We start from the raw sequence: 17,691 nt of genomic DNA on the forward strand, positions 1-17,691 counted from the left end.
GGCCGTTCAGAACAGCTGCAGGCTTCTATGTAGAACCTGCTTTCACTGAAATCGACCAATCGTCACTCACCGTCATTCACCTCAGGCTGCCTTCTTGCACGAGCTTGTAGTCAAGTCGTCGTCAAGATTTCAACTTACCATTCCGATACCTCGTGGCGATTCTGGCTCGGACATATAAGGCCGATAACTGATCCTAGAGCAGCCATGACTTCTACAACTTTGGAGTGACAGTGCAGTGTGGCCCCTCCCCCACGTGGGGGAGGGGCTACGTGGTCACTCCAAATACTGTCAGCCAATCGTGGCTAGGGTCTGACCTTTGAATGGCAAAACGGCTTGTTCGTTTAAGGAGGAAGGAGAGGCTATGAAAAATAATTAAATAAAAAAATAAAAATAAAATGTATACAATTTTCTACAATGAAACAAACTTTACCAACGTGATTCAAAAACACAAAAGGTTTTAATTACATTTTTATTTTGAATTGAAATAAAAAGAAATTAATTCATTAATTATAGAAAAGAAATGAACACAATCATACAACGGTTAAAAGCAGTCGACAGATTTGAGGAGCGGTGTGTCCGACTCGCAGTTTGACACCATGAAGTGGAACTGGGAGAAGCCGGGAACTTTGTTACACGCCGCACCTGAGAAGATCAAAGAGAAACACATTCTCCCTTAGCTTTAAGGCCTCATTTAAAACAGGTGTTAAAACGTGATCTGTATCTAGATCTACCATTAGCAGGCTGATCACATCCTCTTTATTACGGCCACTTTATCGACATGATCTAAACTTCCTGATCTAATCTTTCAAACAGCCCACATTAAGCAGTATTATTGGAACAAAAACACGTCTGTCTTATAATGAATAGATATAAAATTCATCAACCTGTAATTGTATTTTAAGTTAAAAGGTTTATCTTAAGTGGTAAGGTGTGGAGTTTGACCTGAAGTAGCTTCATGAGGTGTTTTGTGGCTGCCCGATGTTTCTGTCATTGGTTTTCAAAATTCAGCTTTGCATATGTTTTTTTGAAGAAGGAAATGCATCCAGCTCAATTTCTTAGACCTCAAGGATACACTCAATGCATTTTGAGTAAGACGAATGTAAACATATTTTTTGTTTGTTCATGAGAAAACTCCGCAGGGTACTTTCCTAAGTTTTCAGAAGGAAGCCGAGGAAATGGGATGCCACTTTTGCTGCCACACTTATTTTAAACTTTGTAGCTGTTGTCAGGAGAACAAAGCGCGCGCCAGGTGGAACAGATTGTGCTCGAATTTCAGTGGAGACTGGATGTCAAACTTTGGCTCAAAGACGGTTTAATGTGACTTCAAGGAAACTTGGGTCTAAACTGTCTTGTTAAAAAATGTAACAAAAAGATGAAAAGGGTATTCTTCTTTATTCTTCTTTACATAAATCTCTGATCTTCTCATTTCAGAGCTTTGAAAGGCTGAACTGCCTGTACATGTTCAACACTGCTCTCCTTAGGTTGTGCACATTTAAATACATTAACATTACACTAGGCATGGTTTTAAAAGGGTTAATTGTGTACATGTGATTGCTACTAAAAGCTTGGATCAGCAGTTTTCAAAGTGTGAGGCACGCCTCTCCTGGGGCTACAGGGGAGTCTGCGACGTGTGAGGAAGAATTGATCGATCAACCTGCATTTATTCCTTTCTACAGGTCATACTACTGTTCCCACCAAAGTTGAGGTGAGCATAATCTCTGTTTACAGATTCTCCATAGAAATGTAGAATCTGTAGGCAGGGACGTGGATTTTAGGGATGGCAAATGTTTTGGTTTCCGTATTTACTAAGCTTGTATTCTGGGTAGTATTGACCAATCACGTATCAGCAGGCTGCGGCATATGCAGGAAAAACCGTCCGTGTGGAGAGCAGAAGCAGGCGAATGTAATGCATCGTAATGATATCATGACTCCCATCAGCTGGCGATGATTTAGCTTCTTATTAATCTCTATAAACAGACATCTGCATGCTAACTGCTAACAATCGATAAAAAATTCAACTTGAGACAAATTCCCTTGACGCGGTGTCACCAAAGCCATTCAGCGATAAGATTTCCCGACTTCCTCGAATGCATCAGAAGTGATCGATCCGACCTCCGCTCAACAAACGAGCATTTCAAAGTTGTTTCTTTCTCCTCTTGAGGACAGCCCTGACAAAGCCTCATTTTTACTTGTTACTAATCTGCATCATGGTGTTGAAATTTTTGGCGAAGGCAAGACACGCTAATTAAAGTCAATCACAGTTGTTTTCAGTTTAGTTAATGGATAGTGGAGAATAAATTGTTGAATAATTTTAGGTTAGAGTAGCCTACAATTTATGCGTGGATGTGAGAGACCGTGGCTTAGATAACTTTGGCTCCAGATTTTACAAGCAATGTTTTAAAGCCTTATCAAATGTGATATTCTTTAAGCATGTGTACACTTAGTGATCAGCAATATTCTGATAATGACCGTTTAATAAGAAGCAGGAAGCTGTTCTATCTTCAGGGCTATTTACTCTGGATTGCCTCTAAACAAATTTGAATACATGTTTTTCTTTACACTGGAAGTCTAATGTGCTTTTAATTTTAGCACACCTCAGTATGTCTGTGTATTTATCAACTTGTCTACATCCCAATAGATATGAGTATTTGTGTGTCAGGTGTGTGTCTTTATACCTTTGGCAGTAGCTGAACAGTCTGCCATTGCGAACCCACACACTCACCATAATGGCCCGTTGTGTTAGCACAGATGATGGCTCCAAAGAACTCCGAGTAATGCCTCTTGATTCTGGAAATGGCCGTCTTGCAGGCTGCCGAGGGATCTGCCCCGGCCCTCATCAGCTCCACAGCCAAGTAACTGTTGGCAGGATTACATGCAGCACACATGAGGCAAACTAACGAGGGCTGTCAGGGCCACCAACCAGGAGGATGATGGGGATGTGCTCGCGGTTATGGCGTGGGATAAATCTGATGCAAACAAATCTGATGTCAAGAAACGTTGATTAAATAGGACTTAAAAATAGCAGTTCTTTCAGCCTCGCTCTGCGGTACACAAGAGGAGTGAAGCAGCTTTTTAGATGTTCGCACGCGTGTACAAACTAATTAGTGATGTCCTTGCAGCAAATTACTACAACTCTACACCACAGATCTTTTCAGACCATGTACCGCATTGTACCTTAACTAAGTTACCGCTGCAGATACCAACAAGCATATAACACCACTATAAAAGATAATAATTTATATAACATATTTTCAAAGGGATGCACTTTGAGATCACGTGTGAGTGTGTTTGTTTTATAGCTATTTTAGATTCCATTCATTTTGCTTTAATCACAAAACACAATTGCGTTGAGCTAACTTTCATGCTATGTTAGCTCTTATGTATAATCTAGGCTGCTAAACACAGGCAAGCTCTTAATCTAAAATGTTTACACAAGAAACAAACAACCTTTTGACATCATTGCTATGTAACAATAATATGTAATAGTTATTAGTAATGGTTGTCTTTAAAGCTGTAATTGGACAATTACCATCTGACCTCACAGAAGATATTCGTTTCTCTGTTGGGCTTCATCAGACACGCCTTTCTAACCGGTTACTCCTTCATGTTCCTCGAGTTGGGTCAGAACTTGGAAAGACTGCTTTAAGCTACAGTGTGACTCCTGGAACAATCTACAACGACTCCTTGAAGTTAACACATTTTTACCTCACAACCTCTATTAGTCATTGTTTTACATAAGTGTATGTTATTTATTTTATTTTTTAAATTCTAAATCAACTGAATTATTTTAGTACATTATATTCATATAGTCGTCCTTTTATTTGTCTTATCTTTGTCTCAAAATGCCCCGTTTAGTAATTTAAATAGCCTTTTATCAATCTCTCATCTGGTTCTTTTTTGTTGTCGGGCTTTTAATTGCTTTGTAATGGACTCAATATAATTGTAAATGAAGGTTGTCTCTCAATGATCTCCCGAGGATAAATAAAGGTTGATTGATTGAATAAAATCATTTTAAATCACAATATTTTGCTATAAATTAAAAGTGTTGGGCCACTTGGAGTTTTTCAACAAAAATGAGAATAATGATGTAAAAATTATCATTCCCTTTAATTTCACATATCTTATCGAAATTGTAATATAAGTCAAAATAATCGTAATTAGATCAAAATCATTCAGCCCTACTGCACACATTAAAATCCAGAACTACAGACATCAATCTTGCAAAGTGGAGTGGCTGTGAAGTATCTTTACTTCTGGCAGGAGATCTACATTGTTAGGTTTTTACTGGCACGCAAAAAAGCAAGCCTTTAGAGTTTATCAGTATATCATTTTTTAAAGTTGTATTTAACATGTGAATGTATCTTATAACATTTGTCAAAGGGAAGATTCAGGATCTGTGACCTTTCCGACGTACAGGACAGATTTGGTTTTTGAACGGCTCATTGCTGATGATTTGTTTCTGCTACAGTTTGACAGCGAGGCTAGAAAACACACTTATCAGTTAAAAATACCTGGACAGCTAGGACAAATGTGGACACGGAGAATGGATTACAAACAGTCCATCAGTATAAAGGTCTTGTTGAAAAATGCAACCCCCAACAGTTCCAGGAAGTGACTCAGAAAAGTATGATTGAAATAGACAGCCCTGAGGAGTGGTAGTGTGTGACTGTGAATGTAAAACTGAGTGAACAATCCTGGATAAAATAAAGCTGAAAAAATAACCCTTCTGAGACTGCCATATTCTCACAGCCTGGAAACAAACAGCAGCTAAAGTGAAATCTCGCCTCTTGTGTGAAATGTACAAATGACAGTTTTGGGGCAATGCAGTCACGCCTCCACTCTTTACAATAACATTGTTGCACTTCCAGTGAGAGGTTCACTCAAGAAAATTGGCTGTTTAAAAACTACATGTGTCACAGATGTCAATATTCTCTGAAACAGCTTTTTGCTGTCAAGGAAAAAGCCATGTAACAGTCCTATTAGTCAGAAAATGTGTCTGAGGAATAATCCCTTGGTAGGGTGGAGGGAGGAGTAGTAATGCAACATGTCTTGTGTAAATGCAGCACTGGTTGAGAGGTCCTGGTAGAGGACATATGATTAAATTATATCCATATACCACATTTGTTTAGGGAAAAATAAACCTCTTTCACATCCCTGGCATGCTTTAATTGATCCTTTTTTTCCCTGAGACAAAAAGGAAGTCTAAATATGTAGGTCTGAAGGTTTTTTAGATTCTTTTTTAAATGGCCCCTTTGATGGTTTTGAGACGTGCTTCCTTTCATTCAGCGGTACAGTGCAGTGACTCAAGGTAAGAGCATAGGAAAGGATATGAAAGGATAATGGGTGAGTTACCTTGGCAGAAAGCGCATCATGACGTCTCCATCTCCGGTAGCTGCAGCACCACCAACTGAGCTATCAGCATAGCCCCCCGATCCAACGATAGGAGAGTCACCAACACGACTGCAGGACAGGGATATAACCAGGGTTAAGACATGAACCAATTCCACATACAAGGTCCCCAAAATTAAAAAAGCAGTTTAACTTTTTTTTTAAAATAATAATTGGTTATGAAAAAGTTAAATGCCTCTATTTCTCTTTTGAAAATGCTAAGGATATCTTGGAGCTGCGACACTCAGATTTGCAGCATCATCTCGTTTCAATTCATAATGGTACCTGTTCTATTAAACTGAAACTTGTTAAACTGGACAAAAATAATCCCTGAACCCAAATCTTAAAGTAGTGATCCCGAAGAGCTCAGTTTGGTTCTCTTTGGCGGCATCTATGGTGTAAAACTGTAATTGCAGGAGCACACTTCCCAGATATCCAGACAGTGTTGCATGTGTGACGTCCACGGTTGGCTCCGGTTGTAACTCTTGATTTTCCTCACTGACGATCGCTTTCCTTTTTAGACTGTTTGCTTCATCTGAGCGTCGAGTTTGTTTCTTTGTCTTTGGATTTTCACTTATTTCTGAAGTTGTATCTGTAGTCATCCATCTTTTCTTTGTTTGCTCAGCCATAGTAGATTACTGTTTATTCGCAACACTTGCAGAGACGGGAAAAGCAGCCGCTTAGCTCCGCCTACCCTCTCTGGCAGACCGACCACTGCTGGCTGATTGAAAACACGCCACTAACTGGGCGCCGCTTGTGATTTTTTCGACAAAAGTCACACCAGACACCCAGTCTGTAATATTGCAAATGCAAAGGCTTTCATCAGTGGGCCATAGACTCAATCACCACTGTGTTACCTCATTCGGTGATAAGTGGAAATCTTTGTTTTTATTACTTTAAAATAATTGTTTATGATATAGTTAAATGCTTCTTTTTCTTTCTTGAAAATGGACAAAAATAATCCCTCAACCCAAAGAACATAAAACACAGACAGTTCTCTATTTAGTGGCTCTCTCAGAAGCTCCCATATGTTCACTTATAAAAATAAAAGCATAAAAAGTGCTTGAAAAAAATCACGAGGCAGCTGAAAGTTTAGAAAAACTTAACAGTGGACTTTAAGCATATGTTATTTTGTTACTCAAAAGTTTCCAAAGACAAAGAATGAACTTCCTTGCTCAAAATTACTTACACATTTTGTTGCTTGTACACTTATACACACATTATTTACGCACCCTGGAACTTTGTGAGTCATTCCATTGGTTGATGTTCCCACGGCCACGTGACCATCTTGATCGAGAGCGATCATCCCTGGTGCAAAAACAAACTGAATTAAGTCATTAATCACCGGGTATCCTAGCAGCTAAAGAAAGCTATACTTAAACATTTAAATCCCTCATTAGGGGTTGTGCTAATAAGTTGTTTGTTAGCAGAACACTTAATTATAAAGCAACTCCAGTCAGTAGTACATAAATCTAACTCAGACCGCATTATAAAGGGGGACAGGTGAGATTAGAAATCGAGTGAAAACTGAGTTGTTCCCATGCTCCAGTTCTGCCTCGGTTCCTTTTTGGAACATCATGCTGCTAAACCTTTTCTCATCTCTGTCTAGTCTCAATAAAGTGTTAAAATACTAAACTCTATAAAATGCCTGGGGAAGGATGACTGTACATTCAGCATTAACAAATACTGAAACCTACCGATGGTGTCATGGGAGCGCGAATTGGCATGCTGTGGCCTCTTGTTCTGGTATAGCATCGCCTTGGGCTTGTAGGGTCCACAGGACGTGGAAGGATCTGGAACCACATTCTTTAGACAAAAAGGAAAAAGAATATAACTGTGTGTGTGATACAAGTAGACTAATACAAACACTCTCACCCTGGACTTCGGTAACTTTCCAGCACAGTTCAGTTACATGATCTGCAACTGCTCTTTAAACTTTGCAGAATACTTGCATTCCATAGTGCACTTTTTGCACTATGCTCATCCCACCAGTTTGTGTAACTTGCCGACTTATGCATAGGTCCACAGATCCATATATGTACAGTAAAGGTTATTGTTAATATGTGCTGTAAAAGTTTAGATTTATAGGTTTTGTCCTTATGTCTGTGTTTTGTGTTGTTTGCAATAACAGTGCAGTTTCCTGCTGGGATGAATCTATTATCCTTGAACTTAATTATTGTAATCAAACACAAGCATATGGTAAATTGCTTTTATTTGCTGCGATGTCAAGAAACAAAACTATAAGCACTTTTGACACAAAGTGATTTGGCACCAGATAATAAACCGCAGGAAGCCTTGTTCTGTGTGGCTCTCCTGCTGCAGACAGAATGTGTCCTTCAGCAGTCACGTACCATATTTTATTGAGACTGACAACCTACAGCACCTGAGTCTAGTTTAGTTTGACAAAAAAGATGTCTGCATCTCTCCCTTCAGGCGCCATCTCTGCACTTGTGAGTGACTGAGTGTACCAGCTTGACCGAAAGCGAGTTTTATTATAACAGTGAAGAAAAAAATCTTTCTTGAAGTGTAAGTGAACAGTCACAAAACACAGACAGAGGCCAATCTTTAATGTTTAAACAAAAGCCTATTTCATATAAAATGTGTATGTCTTTCATGATTACATTATAGAGCTTCCCTCATGCCATCCATAAACCAAAGTTTGAATCAAGCAGTCTGCTTCATGAAAGTGCCTGTGCATTATTCAAGAAGCAAACTCCATTCCTCAGACTCTTTCATGAAGGTGAAGGTAAAACCCTTGAAAACATTCTCTTTAGTTATAAAAGATTCAGGTGCAGTTGTTCTCCTGTGACCTTAGCAACTATTTTAAATTTAACAAAAAGAACTACACTGAAACTAGACTGACAAATGGATCATACAATTCATGGACGTATTGAATGTCTCATTCTATTAAGCATTATATTATATTTAGTTTAACCTCTACTCTTGTGTTTTGTACCCTTTGTCAGTTTATGGTATATTAATTGTACATAATGATGTATTGGCATGAACAGTTCCAAGAAAGCTTTGAATAGGTGTTTCTCTTCCACAACTATTAACGAAATAACATTGAACCATAGACTGAATATATGTGAAAGTAGCATCTTGGTTTCAAAACCAATGCAGAGAAGCCCTACACCTGCATTCTTTCTAATGGCCTGCAGGGGGGAGTAAAGGCCCCTTCGTCATAGTTGATTTATTATATCAGTTCAGACTTTCCTAACGGTCTCGATCGCTACTTTCAGGACTCAATAAAATATGATGTTCATTTTGTAAAAGTAAAATAAACCATAAAGCAGGGTATACTTTAGGGTGGGGCTACCTGTGATTGACAAGTCAGGATCACAATCACCTGACAACCAGGAGGTGTAGCAATGTGATTCACCCTGTAGTACAAATATATTAACTTCTGGCTCCAAAAAGACGAAGACGGCGGCTAAAATGGTAAACCTGAGGCTTAAAGTGGTAATCTCGAAGAGCTCCGTTTCGTTCTCTTTGGCGGCACCTATTGTGATGAACGGTAATTGGGGGAGCACACTTCCAGATATCCAGACAGTGTTGCATGTGTGACGTCCGCAGTTGGCTCCGGTTGGAACTCTTGATTTTCCTCGCTGACGGTCGCTTTCCTTTTTAGACTGTTTGCCTTCATCTGAGCGTCGAGTTTGCTTCTGTTTCTTTGGATTTTCACTTATTTTTGAAGTTGTATCTGTAGTCATCCATGTTTTTTTTTGTTTGTTCAGCCGTAGTAGATTACTGTTTACTTACAACACTTTCCGGAAAAGCAGCCGCTTAGCTCCGCCTACCTTCTCTGGCAGACCAACCACTGCTGGGTGATGGAAAACGTGTCACTAACTGGGCGCCGCTTGTGATTTTTTTTGTCTCCACAGACACCCGGTCTGTAATACTGCAAATGCAAAGGCTTTCATCAGTGGGCCAAAGGCTCAATCACCATTGTGTTACCTCATTCTGCGATAGATAGTGACTTAACAGACATTTATTTAAAAGAAAATCTTCAAGATTATTACTTTAAAAAAGGTAGTTGAAAAAGCCAATGTGTGATGTCTACCTGTGATTGACAAGTGACAACCAGAGCGACCTGACAACAACGAAAGAGTTGTGCAAATCTAGTAACTTCTGGCTGACAAAATGTCAAAGAGGTGCAAGTGCTAAGTTTTGTGGTGAAGTTGCTCAGTGGCCAATAGTAGAGGACTTTCTTAGCACTGGACAGCCCCAAGTATAAAATGGTGTGAATTCAATCAATAGTAATACTCTCTCGGGAAGGATAACAGCTGACTTAAAAAGAAGAAGAAATCTTAGTCTGTAGATTTTGGGGCATTATTGGGGAAGTGAATGTGTTATTTTAGAAGAATAGTAAGAACGCCGCTGTAGGGCACCACCTCTGCAGCAAGAGCTGAACTACTTTAGTATGCCTGTCAATTTCCCTGCTTAATATCAATCTTTGAGAAGCAGCACGCCCGTAGCCAACACAAGTGAGAAAAACACACACTCTTATACACACACATACACACCTTTCGATAATTAGGTTGGCAGTTGCCCTTCAGCCACTGTGTGAAAATATTCATAGATTTGTTGGTAGTCAGGTCTTCTGCGACGAAGCCCATGTTTTCAGCAAACACAGACGCTATAAAGAGAGAAGTAATACTTTCAGGTCAAGTTAGACATTCTGGGCCACGCTGACCTTGGGTTATAAGAAAACAAAGGGTCATAAACAAAGGAAGGACTGGAGGCAATCTCATCTCGTCTAGGCTTGCAGCTCGGGCTTATGAGGGAGGACAAGTTTTACATCAGTAACAGCAGTGACCTTATCGTTCCTCTAAGACTGACGTCTCTGTTCGGATAAGTATTTCATTTAATAAATTGTATTTCACTTGAAAAAAAGAGACATTTGTCTGAGAAAATCATTTGCTTTAGAAGACGCTCAGTGGAATAAAATGTTTTAATATTGGCCTTCGCAGAGAGGTGTGCTTCTCCTCCGTCTCAGCTCATTTCCTACTCTTATTAACAAAGTAAAAAAACAGTCTCATATGCGTTTCCTTTTTGGGGCGCTTGTCTGTTTAACAATCATTCTGTTTATGTAGCTCTGACCCATGTAATCGTCACTAACCTCTGATGTTAGTGATATAGTCATTAAAGCCTATTCAAGTGTTGCAAAAATATACACATTAAGGTAAGTGCTTCAAACGCTTTGGCCCGAATGTGAAAAGTGCCTGACGAAGATGATGACTAACGCAAATTCAAGTATCAAGAGGTCTCTGTTAGACATTATTCATTCCTTTTCTATCAAACTTAACACAACTTAAAAGATCTTGGAGACAGTGCTAGATGTCTGTTGAGTATGTAGCTGGATTTCGAAGATGAATGCTTTCATCATGATTGTTTTTACTTTAACTTTAGTGGACATTAATCAATACAAACCTGACTCTCCTACTAGAAGTGTGTGTTCAGTGTGCTCCATCACAGCTCGCGCTACTCCAATGGCATTCTTGATTCTTCTCAGGTCTGCAACTGATCCCACCTCCATTGTATCCCTGCAACAGAGAATACATGCAAAGAATAAGCATGCAAATGGTGTATTCCACTCATCTACAGGTGGCAGTGAGCGCTGTGCCAGCAAAGACTTGATTTCAGACAGGAATGTAGAAAAAGCATGTGTCAAACGTTTAAAGGGCCAGTTCGCCGATTTTCAACCTCAGTCCTGTCATGCTATTATGGGGAGCTAATGCCATTATGGTAGACAAAAAAATGCAATTTCACTCAGTGCCTTTGGAGGACGCTGTCCGCTTCTCCAATGGGCCCTGGAAAACCTCCGCCAGACTAAGTAAAACGCGTCATCTGGCGGAGGCGGAGATGTCGTGACTCGTTCAAAATCGTCAGGTTTGAAATGTAGACTGCAGACTTGAAGATTTAATAGACTATCAACCGGTATATTCTCATCGTATTTCGGATTCTGTACCGCTCTGAGCCATTACCTGCAGTGAAAACGGTAGTTCTTTGCTCCAGTGTCTCTCGCTGAGCGCAATGCATGCTGGGTGTTGTAGGAATGTAGAATGGGAGAAACCACGAGCTGTTTGTACAACTTTCTCCACAGCTATGGCACCAATTTAAAATATTATTGCTTCTATTGATTACAGAGAACACCAGCTGTGACTGAGAGTGGCTTTTTCCAGGCGCGGATTGCTCCTTTAAAATGTTTAATGAGGCAGGAAATGCATTTATCACACCTTAAGAGCAGACTAAAACTAAACATAAGTTTTGTTTGATTATGAGAAAACTCTGGATGCCTTTAAAGAGGCAGCAGGTGATCCATCTCCTACTATTGATGACTTGGACAAACTGGAACAACAGCTGCATGTCTCTGAAATTGCCTTGTCTTGTTGATAAATATCTGGCTAGTATTTAGCATCTGTAGTTTGCAAAACGTTTCTTTCACTAGAGCCAGACTAACAGTGGACACTGGTTACAGATATTGTGGCCGATAAAGCTACATTTGAACTGAAATAAAAGTAAACCTTGTTGATTGCGTACAGATATGACTATGTAACTGCGGCTTTTATCCAGGGTCAAGCCCTTTTTATCTTTTAATGATTTTGAAAAGGTTATGCATGCTTTTATTATTATATTATAATTGGTTAAAGGGGCTTGCTCCAACCTTTCTCTCAGATCTTTTATAATCACATCTTTTATCAAGGACACTCAGATCAACAGACCAGATGCGTCAGGCTGCCACAAGGTCAAGTTGAATCTCAGAAGCTCCAAACCTGTGGAACGCTCTGCCTCCACATGTTCGGCTGTCCCCCATAGTGCCTGTTTTTAAATAAAACCTCAAAACACACTTTTATTCCTATTGGCTATTTGGCTACTGGTCTTAACACATTTTACTGTTTTATTGTCCTGTTGTCTTTAAATTGGTCTTAGTGATTTATTGTAGTTTTTTAATGGTTTTGAATGTTTGATTGTCCAGCATTTTTGTCAACTTTTGTTGTTTTTAAATGTGCTTCATCAATAAATTTGGATTGGATTGGATATGTAAATCTACTCAGAAAGCTGCTTTCTTAAACAAATAACTTTATTCAAGAATATTTAACATTGTTCTACATTATCAAGTGTGCTTAAGTGTGATTCTCTGCTACATGTGCTGCAGACTGTGCTGAGAATATTGTAAAATATTGACCTGGTTGGTTTGTGTGTCTCTTACATATACTGCTTGACATTAGCCAAATAGCAGAAGAAGTTCAGCCCTTAAAAGTGTACTGAGGCTAAAACTACAGTCCTCAGTGTCTGATAGAGATGAATTTCCTAATTATTCTGTAAAATAGAAACATCCTATACAGTGAAATGCAATGTATTATAATCTGTTGAACCTATAGCATAATGTTCTGTCAGAGTGAAGCTAACTCTGATGTGTTTTGAGGCTGTAGTTTGTGGATGTGATGTGATGAATTGCATTATAGAGGCACATTTCTAACACTTATCCATCTCAACAAACTTGCGTCTCTAGAATTGCCTTGGAGTCAGAAACTCCCACACAAAATTGAACATTACACACATTTTTACAGAACTACTATTCACTGTGGGGCTATTTGACTGGGTTTTATTTAACTGTGCAGGTGTTAGGATTCTCGTGCTCATTCAAAGTGTGCCAGTGATAGCTACTGTATTACTTATGCAGCGATATTGGATTGTGTGTGGGAGACTATTCTCTCCCTACAATGTATTCATGACTATGTAACCAAAAACAGACCTGCAAAATGGAAAAGGGAATATTCCATAGGGGAATAACAAACAGCTTGTTTATTGCCTTTTGTCATTATGAGCTGACATTTGGCTCTCATAACGACTTCTCGCTGCGTAAATGTTTGTACTTGCGGTATTAATAACTTGTTGCCTTTCTGATTCTAATGAGAATCTTAATTAGTTCTTCATTAGAGGCAGGCTGGCTGGAAAAGGTCAACCAGTTATAGCTGCAAATGTTGCAAATGCAAAGACAACAGCAGCACATATTAAGACGGTTACACAATACGTTGACAGCTTCAGCTGCCTAATGAGAACGGTCAACAATAGGTCACTTTCAGTCAAATATAGGTTGTTTATGATAAATAAAGTTGTCAAAATCAGTTGGCTGTTAACCTATGGCCATTTCTTGCTTATATTTAAAAAAACCTTGGGAATAAAGTTTGATAGTACTGCGAGAGAATTAAACTTAAATAAAATGGGGCTTATACTGGAAGCTAGAAAGAACAGCCTACACAAATGTGAGCTTCCTTATGCTGCATTACATATATATTTTATTACTTGATTCTGATTGGTTAATTACGGCATTCCGAGGTCTGTTATTTCTCGCTAGCAGACGGTTGCTATGAAGAACAGGCCGTTGCTAGGGATGCGGCTCTAGTCCCACAATCCGGAAGACTAACTGTAATCATATCAACCGGCCAACGTAAATTTGACGTCGGCTTGTTTACAGAGGGGAAAAAGAAAAGAGACAAAACAGGTTCTATTTATCGTTTCTTACTCCATCAGTGGAAATGTTTCCATTTAATGTTACAGCTAGCTTAGCTCATTTTAATGTGAGTAATATTAGCTTAGTTAGCTCATTTAAAGTAATATTTTTACTTCTAATAACAAAACGCTTTTTGTCAATGGTTTACCCGTTCATGATCATGGCATCCAGCGTGGTCTCTCCAGTCTCATCTGGACTCCCCCCGTAGCCTACACTTCCATCACACTGCTCCATCTCACAGCGAGCACAGCCCCTCTCCACTGCATCCAACACGGAGCCGCCCGACTGCAGGACACTCCATGCTGCAGCGTAAAAGACAGTTAAACATTCAGTGTTTGTAACTGTAATGTTAGAATGGATTTTGGCCACACTGATGCATTGTTGCTTTGGCCTATGACCTCTTACTGGAGTGGGAGGGCAAGGTTACTTTGTGCAGCAAAGCTAGATTTAACTAAATCGATTTGGAAACTTGACTGTGACACAATTTCTACATGTAGCTTTGGTTGAGTGTCATCTTGTCATCTTAACTTATTCTATTAACACTAAAGAACCATCTCCCAACTACTCCTTGTGTTCTTGGAGCTGGTGATTGTGTTGAATGAATTATTCAGTCCTAATTTGCATAACTGGGCAGATGAGTTAAAGGTTAAAATCATGCACTAGATGTCCAGTACAATAAATTCCTAACACACAGGGACTGTGAGCCGACAAGCATTTGGTCACTGATCCCTCAAGCGCCCATGGGGGATCAAAATACCAACTGCTAGCTCTGTCACCAGCTTGCCACTAAATTCTCAGACCATTGCACTGTGTTCATCCGGATAGCACCACTAATTCCTCCTCTTATTATTTTTCATTTATGCATCTATTAACTCTGTCCGTCTACCATTGTTGGTAAGGGCTCTTGTCTCGGGGTATAATTCGTTTTTTTTTTAAATATCAAAGTCAGCATTACATTTTTCTTTTACTTAGCAAATGCAGCAGAATGGGAGAGGAGATTAGCCTGCTATTGTCAGCTGCTTCTGTAAGCCCCCAAAGGAGAAGAGATCTGCATGGGCGGATCAATAGCGGGGGCTATACTTTTAAATATCTGCCCGCAGAACAGATAGCTGGGTACATTTTTCATTTTCATATCCACCTCAGGGAAAAGAGGTGATGTACATGTGATAAATTAAAGGGTATCCATCCATCAATTGGAGACATTTTTAAGTGAACTTCAGGTTTGAAGTGTTGCTTGAGATGTTTTGAGCATCATTTCTGTCTTTTTTTTCTTCTCTCTGTTGAAGTTTGCACCTGCTGGGATCCACTTGACAGATTAGTCACAAGCAACGCTGAAATATTTTCAGTTTCAATTTGAACACGTCCAATGTATCATCCTGAAGGAAATCAAATAGAGTGGAGGCAGACCTGGCATAGGCAGCTATGAAGCCTATCCCCATCTATGACTCTAATGGTCTTACACAGCTGTGGTTTAGAGTTACACTGCTAAAAAAGGATTTTGTAATAGCGTGAGGGGGAAATCCTGAAAGTACTAGTTATGGGGCCTGTCAGGGATTGCAATCCACCACACAAACAACACACACACTCCTCCTGCTCTCTGTATCCTTCCTGAATGGTGGATTTTTGATATGGTTTGATTTTGAAGGCATAAGCTAACTTTAAAAAGACACAAAAATAAACATTTTTAGAGCTGCGACTAACTTTTTTTGTTTTATTATCAATTAATCCTCTTATCATTTTTTCTAACTTGTTCATAGTTTTGCCCATAAAAGGACAGAAAATGGTGAAATATCTGTTTTTGTTCATATGTTTTTTGTTTAAAACTGTGACATTCATTAAACTATCACATACAACAGATACAAGCACATTAAAAAAAGCTGGAACTAAAGAATGGTTGGCATATCTTTTTGATTAACGACGGCTACAATTAATAGATTACCAAAATACTGTAATTGCCAATTAACGTTCTGTCAATCAGCTAGGCTAATTGTTGCAGCTCTAAATGTTCCGACAGATTCCTTATAAGAGCGGAAAAACAGTAATACTGAACAAAAGAAAGGGCCATTTAGTGAATAACATGTCGTTCATACTGCTTCCATAACGCTGCTATTCAACTAATTGTTTTTTTGTTCTCCCTTTGCAATAAGTCACTGCCGGGATAACATGGTGCCCTTGTTAGCTGCATGATGAGTCATCTAATTGGCTAGTTGAGTCATTTAATGGCACAGTGTGATGAGCTAACAAACAAAATATATTTAATACTACAGCACTTTCTCTGCAGTTATAATTGTGGGGTTTAAAGTAGACGTATCTCACAGAACATAAAGCAGAGAACATGTCAGAAATAAGCAGCAGGAGGGAACCTCTGCCTCTTTTTGAACTGTCATGACTCAACAGCAATGCTTTCTCTGCAAACTTAAATGAATGTACTTTGATATAATGTTTTAAATTAGGGATTGCCCGATACTTCCAACCCTGTTTGCCGATTGCTGATTTCGATACCAATATATTAGGCACATGTTTTTTTTACACCTAATTGCAGAGAACATTAAGTCTCCCCTGTAGTAGAGTTGATATCAGGCCTACTCTTATTATAGTGGTCCACTGGCAGATGCAGAAATAACATAATAGCTTACAGTGCTTTTTAAAATGTACACATTCAGTGGTGCACGTATCTGCAGATACCGATAACGTGCTGATAATATCGTGCATCCCTATTTTAAACACTTATTGTAAGACTGTGAGTCTCAGTAAGGAGCTTTGTGACAATTTTCCCAGCATACAAATCACTTGACATTATACAACACATAAACGCAATACTGTCTTTAAGTGGCACTAAAATACAGATAGTAAGCAGTTTATCTGATGACCTAACTAATATTTATTTGAAACGGAAAGTACAGTAAAACAGTAAAAAAGAGCAGCATATTGCAGGACAGGTTGCAACTTATCTGCCCACTAAATTAATTAACGTGCGTTCGAAAACAAATGCCTTTTTTGAGCGGATATGTGATTTTTGAATACATTGAATACATTATAAATCTAATTCTGTTTGTTTGCAGATTTCGGCAACAAAGTCACATGACTGAACCCTGGACTGAGTAAACTTTTGCAACAATGTCGTATAAAAGAGGCTAGTCTTGTATGCAGTATGGCTTACCTGCGGCCGTTGCATTCTTAAATGGCCACGTATTGATAACGAGAGGTACTGATGCATGTCCAAAAGGAAAAAGTAAGGTGAAAGTAGAAATCAGGAGCGACAGGACTAACATTTTGTCCAGACAGAACGGTGGATGGACATTACAACACACAGAGGATTGTTAACATTACTTCCTATTCATTTCTGTTTTTAACGCCACCTTGAACATAAACGCTCAAACATCAGCAGATTTAAAAACAGAGCAGGTTGTTACGAATGTTATATTATATAGAACAGAAATCGCGGCAGAAAAAAAGCTACACGTTGATTTAATATTTCGTTTTCAAACTTCCTTGTTGTGTCACATGCTCAGTGGGCGGGCTCTACCTTAAAGGGACAGTACAAATGCAGCAGAGCAGCAGGATCTGTAATGTGTCTCGTGGTAGGTGAGTTTCATGTTTGTTTTAGGTGGTTTAATGACACAACTGACCAATGAATACTTTCTAATTCAACAGAAAATGTGTAAATTAGATTTTTTTTTTAATAACTTGACAGTTTCCACTTGATTACAAACGATAGAAACGCGGATGAACCACATTACTGGCCAATGATCATAAGCAACATTATGGTCAATTTCTGGGATTTA

At 39.0% G+C, this 17,691-nt stretch overlaps 1 protein-coding gene across 1 annotated transcript; it reads right to left on the bottom strand.

Annotated features, from left to right (window-relative positions):
* Window positions 1–481: 481 nt before the first annotated feature.
* Window positions 482–17,356, bottom strand: aga (aspartylglucosaminidase). Its single transcript, XM_069670405.1, has 9 exons — window positions 17,067–17,356; window positions 14,055–14,208; window positions 10,822–10,934; window positions 9,915–10,027; window positions 7,086–7,194; window positions 6,621–6,696; window positions 5,353–5,460; window positions 2,723–2,856; window positions 482–642 (listed from the first exon to the last, which is right to left on the bottom strand). The coding sequence occupies exons 1-9, from the start codon at window positions 17,176–17,178 to the stop codon at window positions 542–544; spliced, it is 1,020 nt and encodes a 339-aa protein (XP_069526506.1). The 5' UTR covers window positions 17,179–17,356; the 3' UTR covers window positions 482–541.
* Window positions 17,357–17,691: the final 335 nt, after the last annotated feature.

Source organism: Semicossyphus pulcher, unplaced genomic scaffold (assembly GCF_022749685.1).
Source record: "Semicossyphus pulcher isolate SPU_LCO1_2020_fin unplaced genomic scaffold, fSemPul1.0.p SCAF_2, whole genome shotgun sequence".
Classification (NCBI taxonomy): Eukaryota; Metazoa; Chordata; class Actinopteri; order Labriformes; family Labridae; genus Semicossyphus; species Semicossyphus pulcher.

Excerpts from the sequence above, each read along its gene's own strand:
- aga (XM_069670405.1), bottom strand. The coding sequence starts at position 17,178 with ATGTTAGTCCTGTCGCTCCTGATTTCTACTTTCACCTTACTTTTTCCT. Across the intron at positions 14,209-17,066 it reads TAAGAATGCAACGGCCGCAG|CATGGAGTGTCCTGCAGTCG; the intron begins GTAAGCCATACT and ends TTTACGCTGCAG. Across the intron at positions 10,935-14,054 it reads GATGCCATGATCATGAACGG|GGATACAATGGAGGTGGGAT; the intron begins GTAAACCATTGA and ends TCTCTGTTGCAG.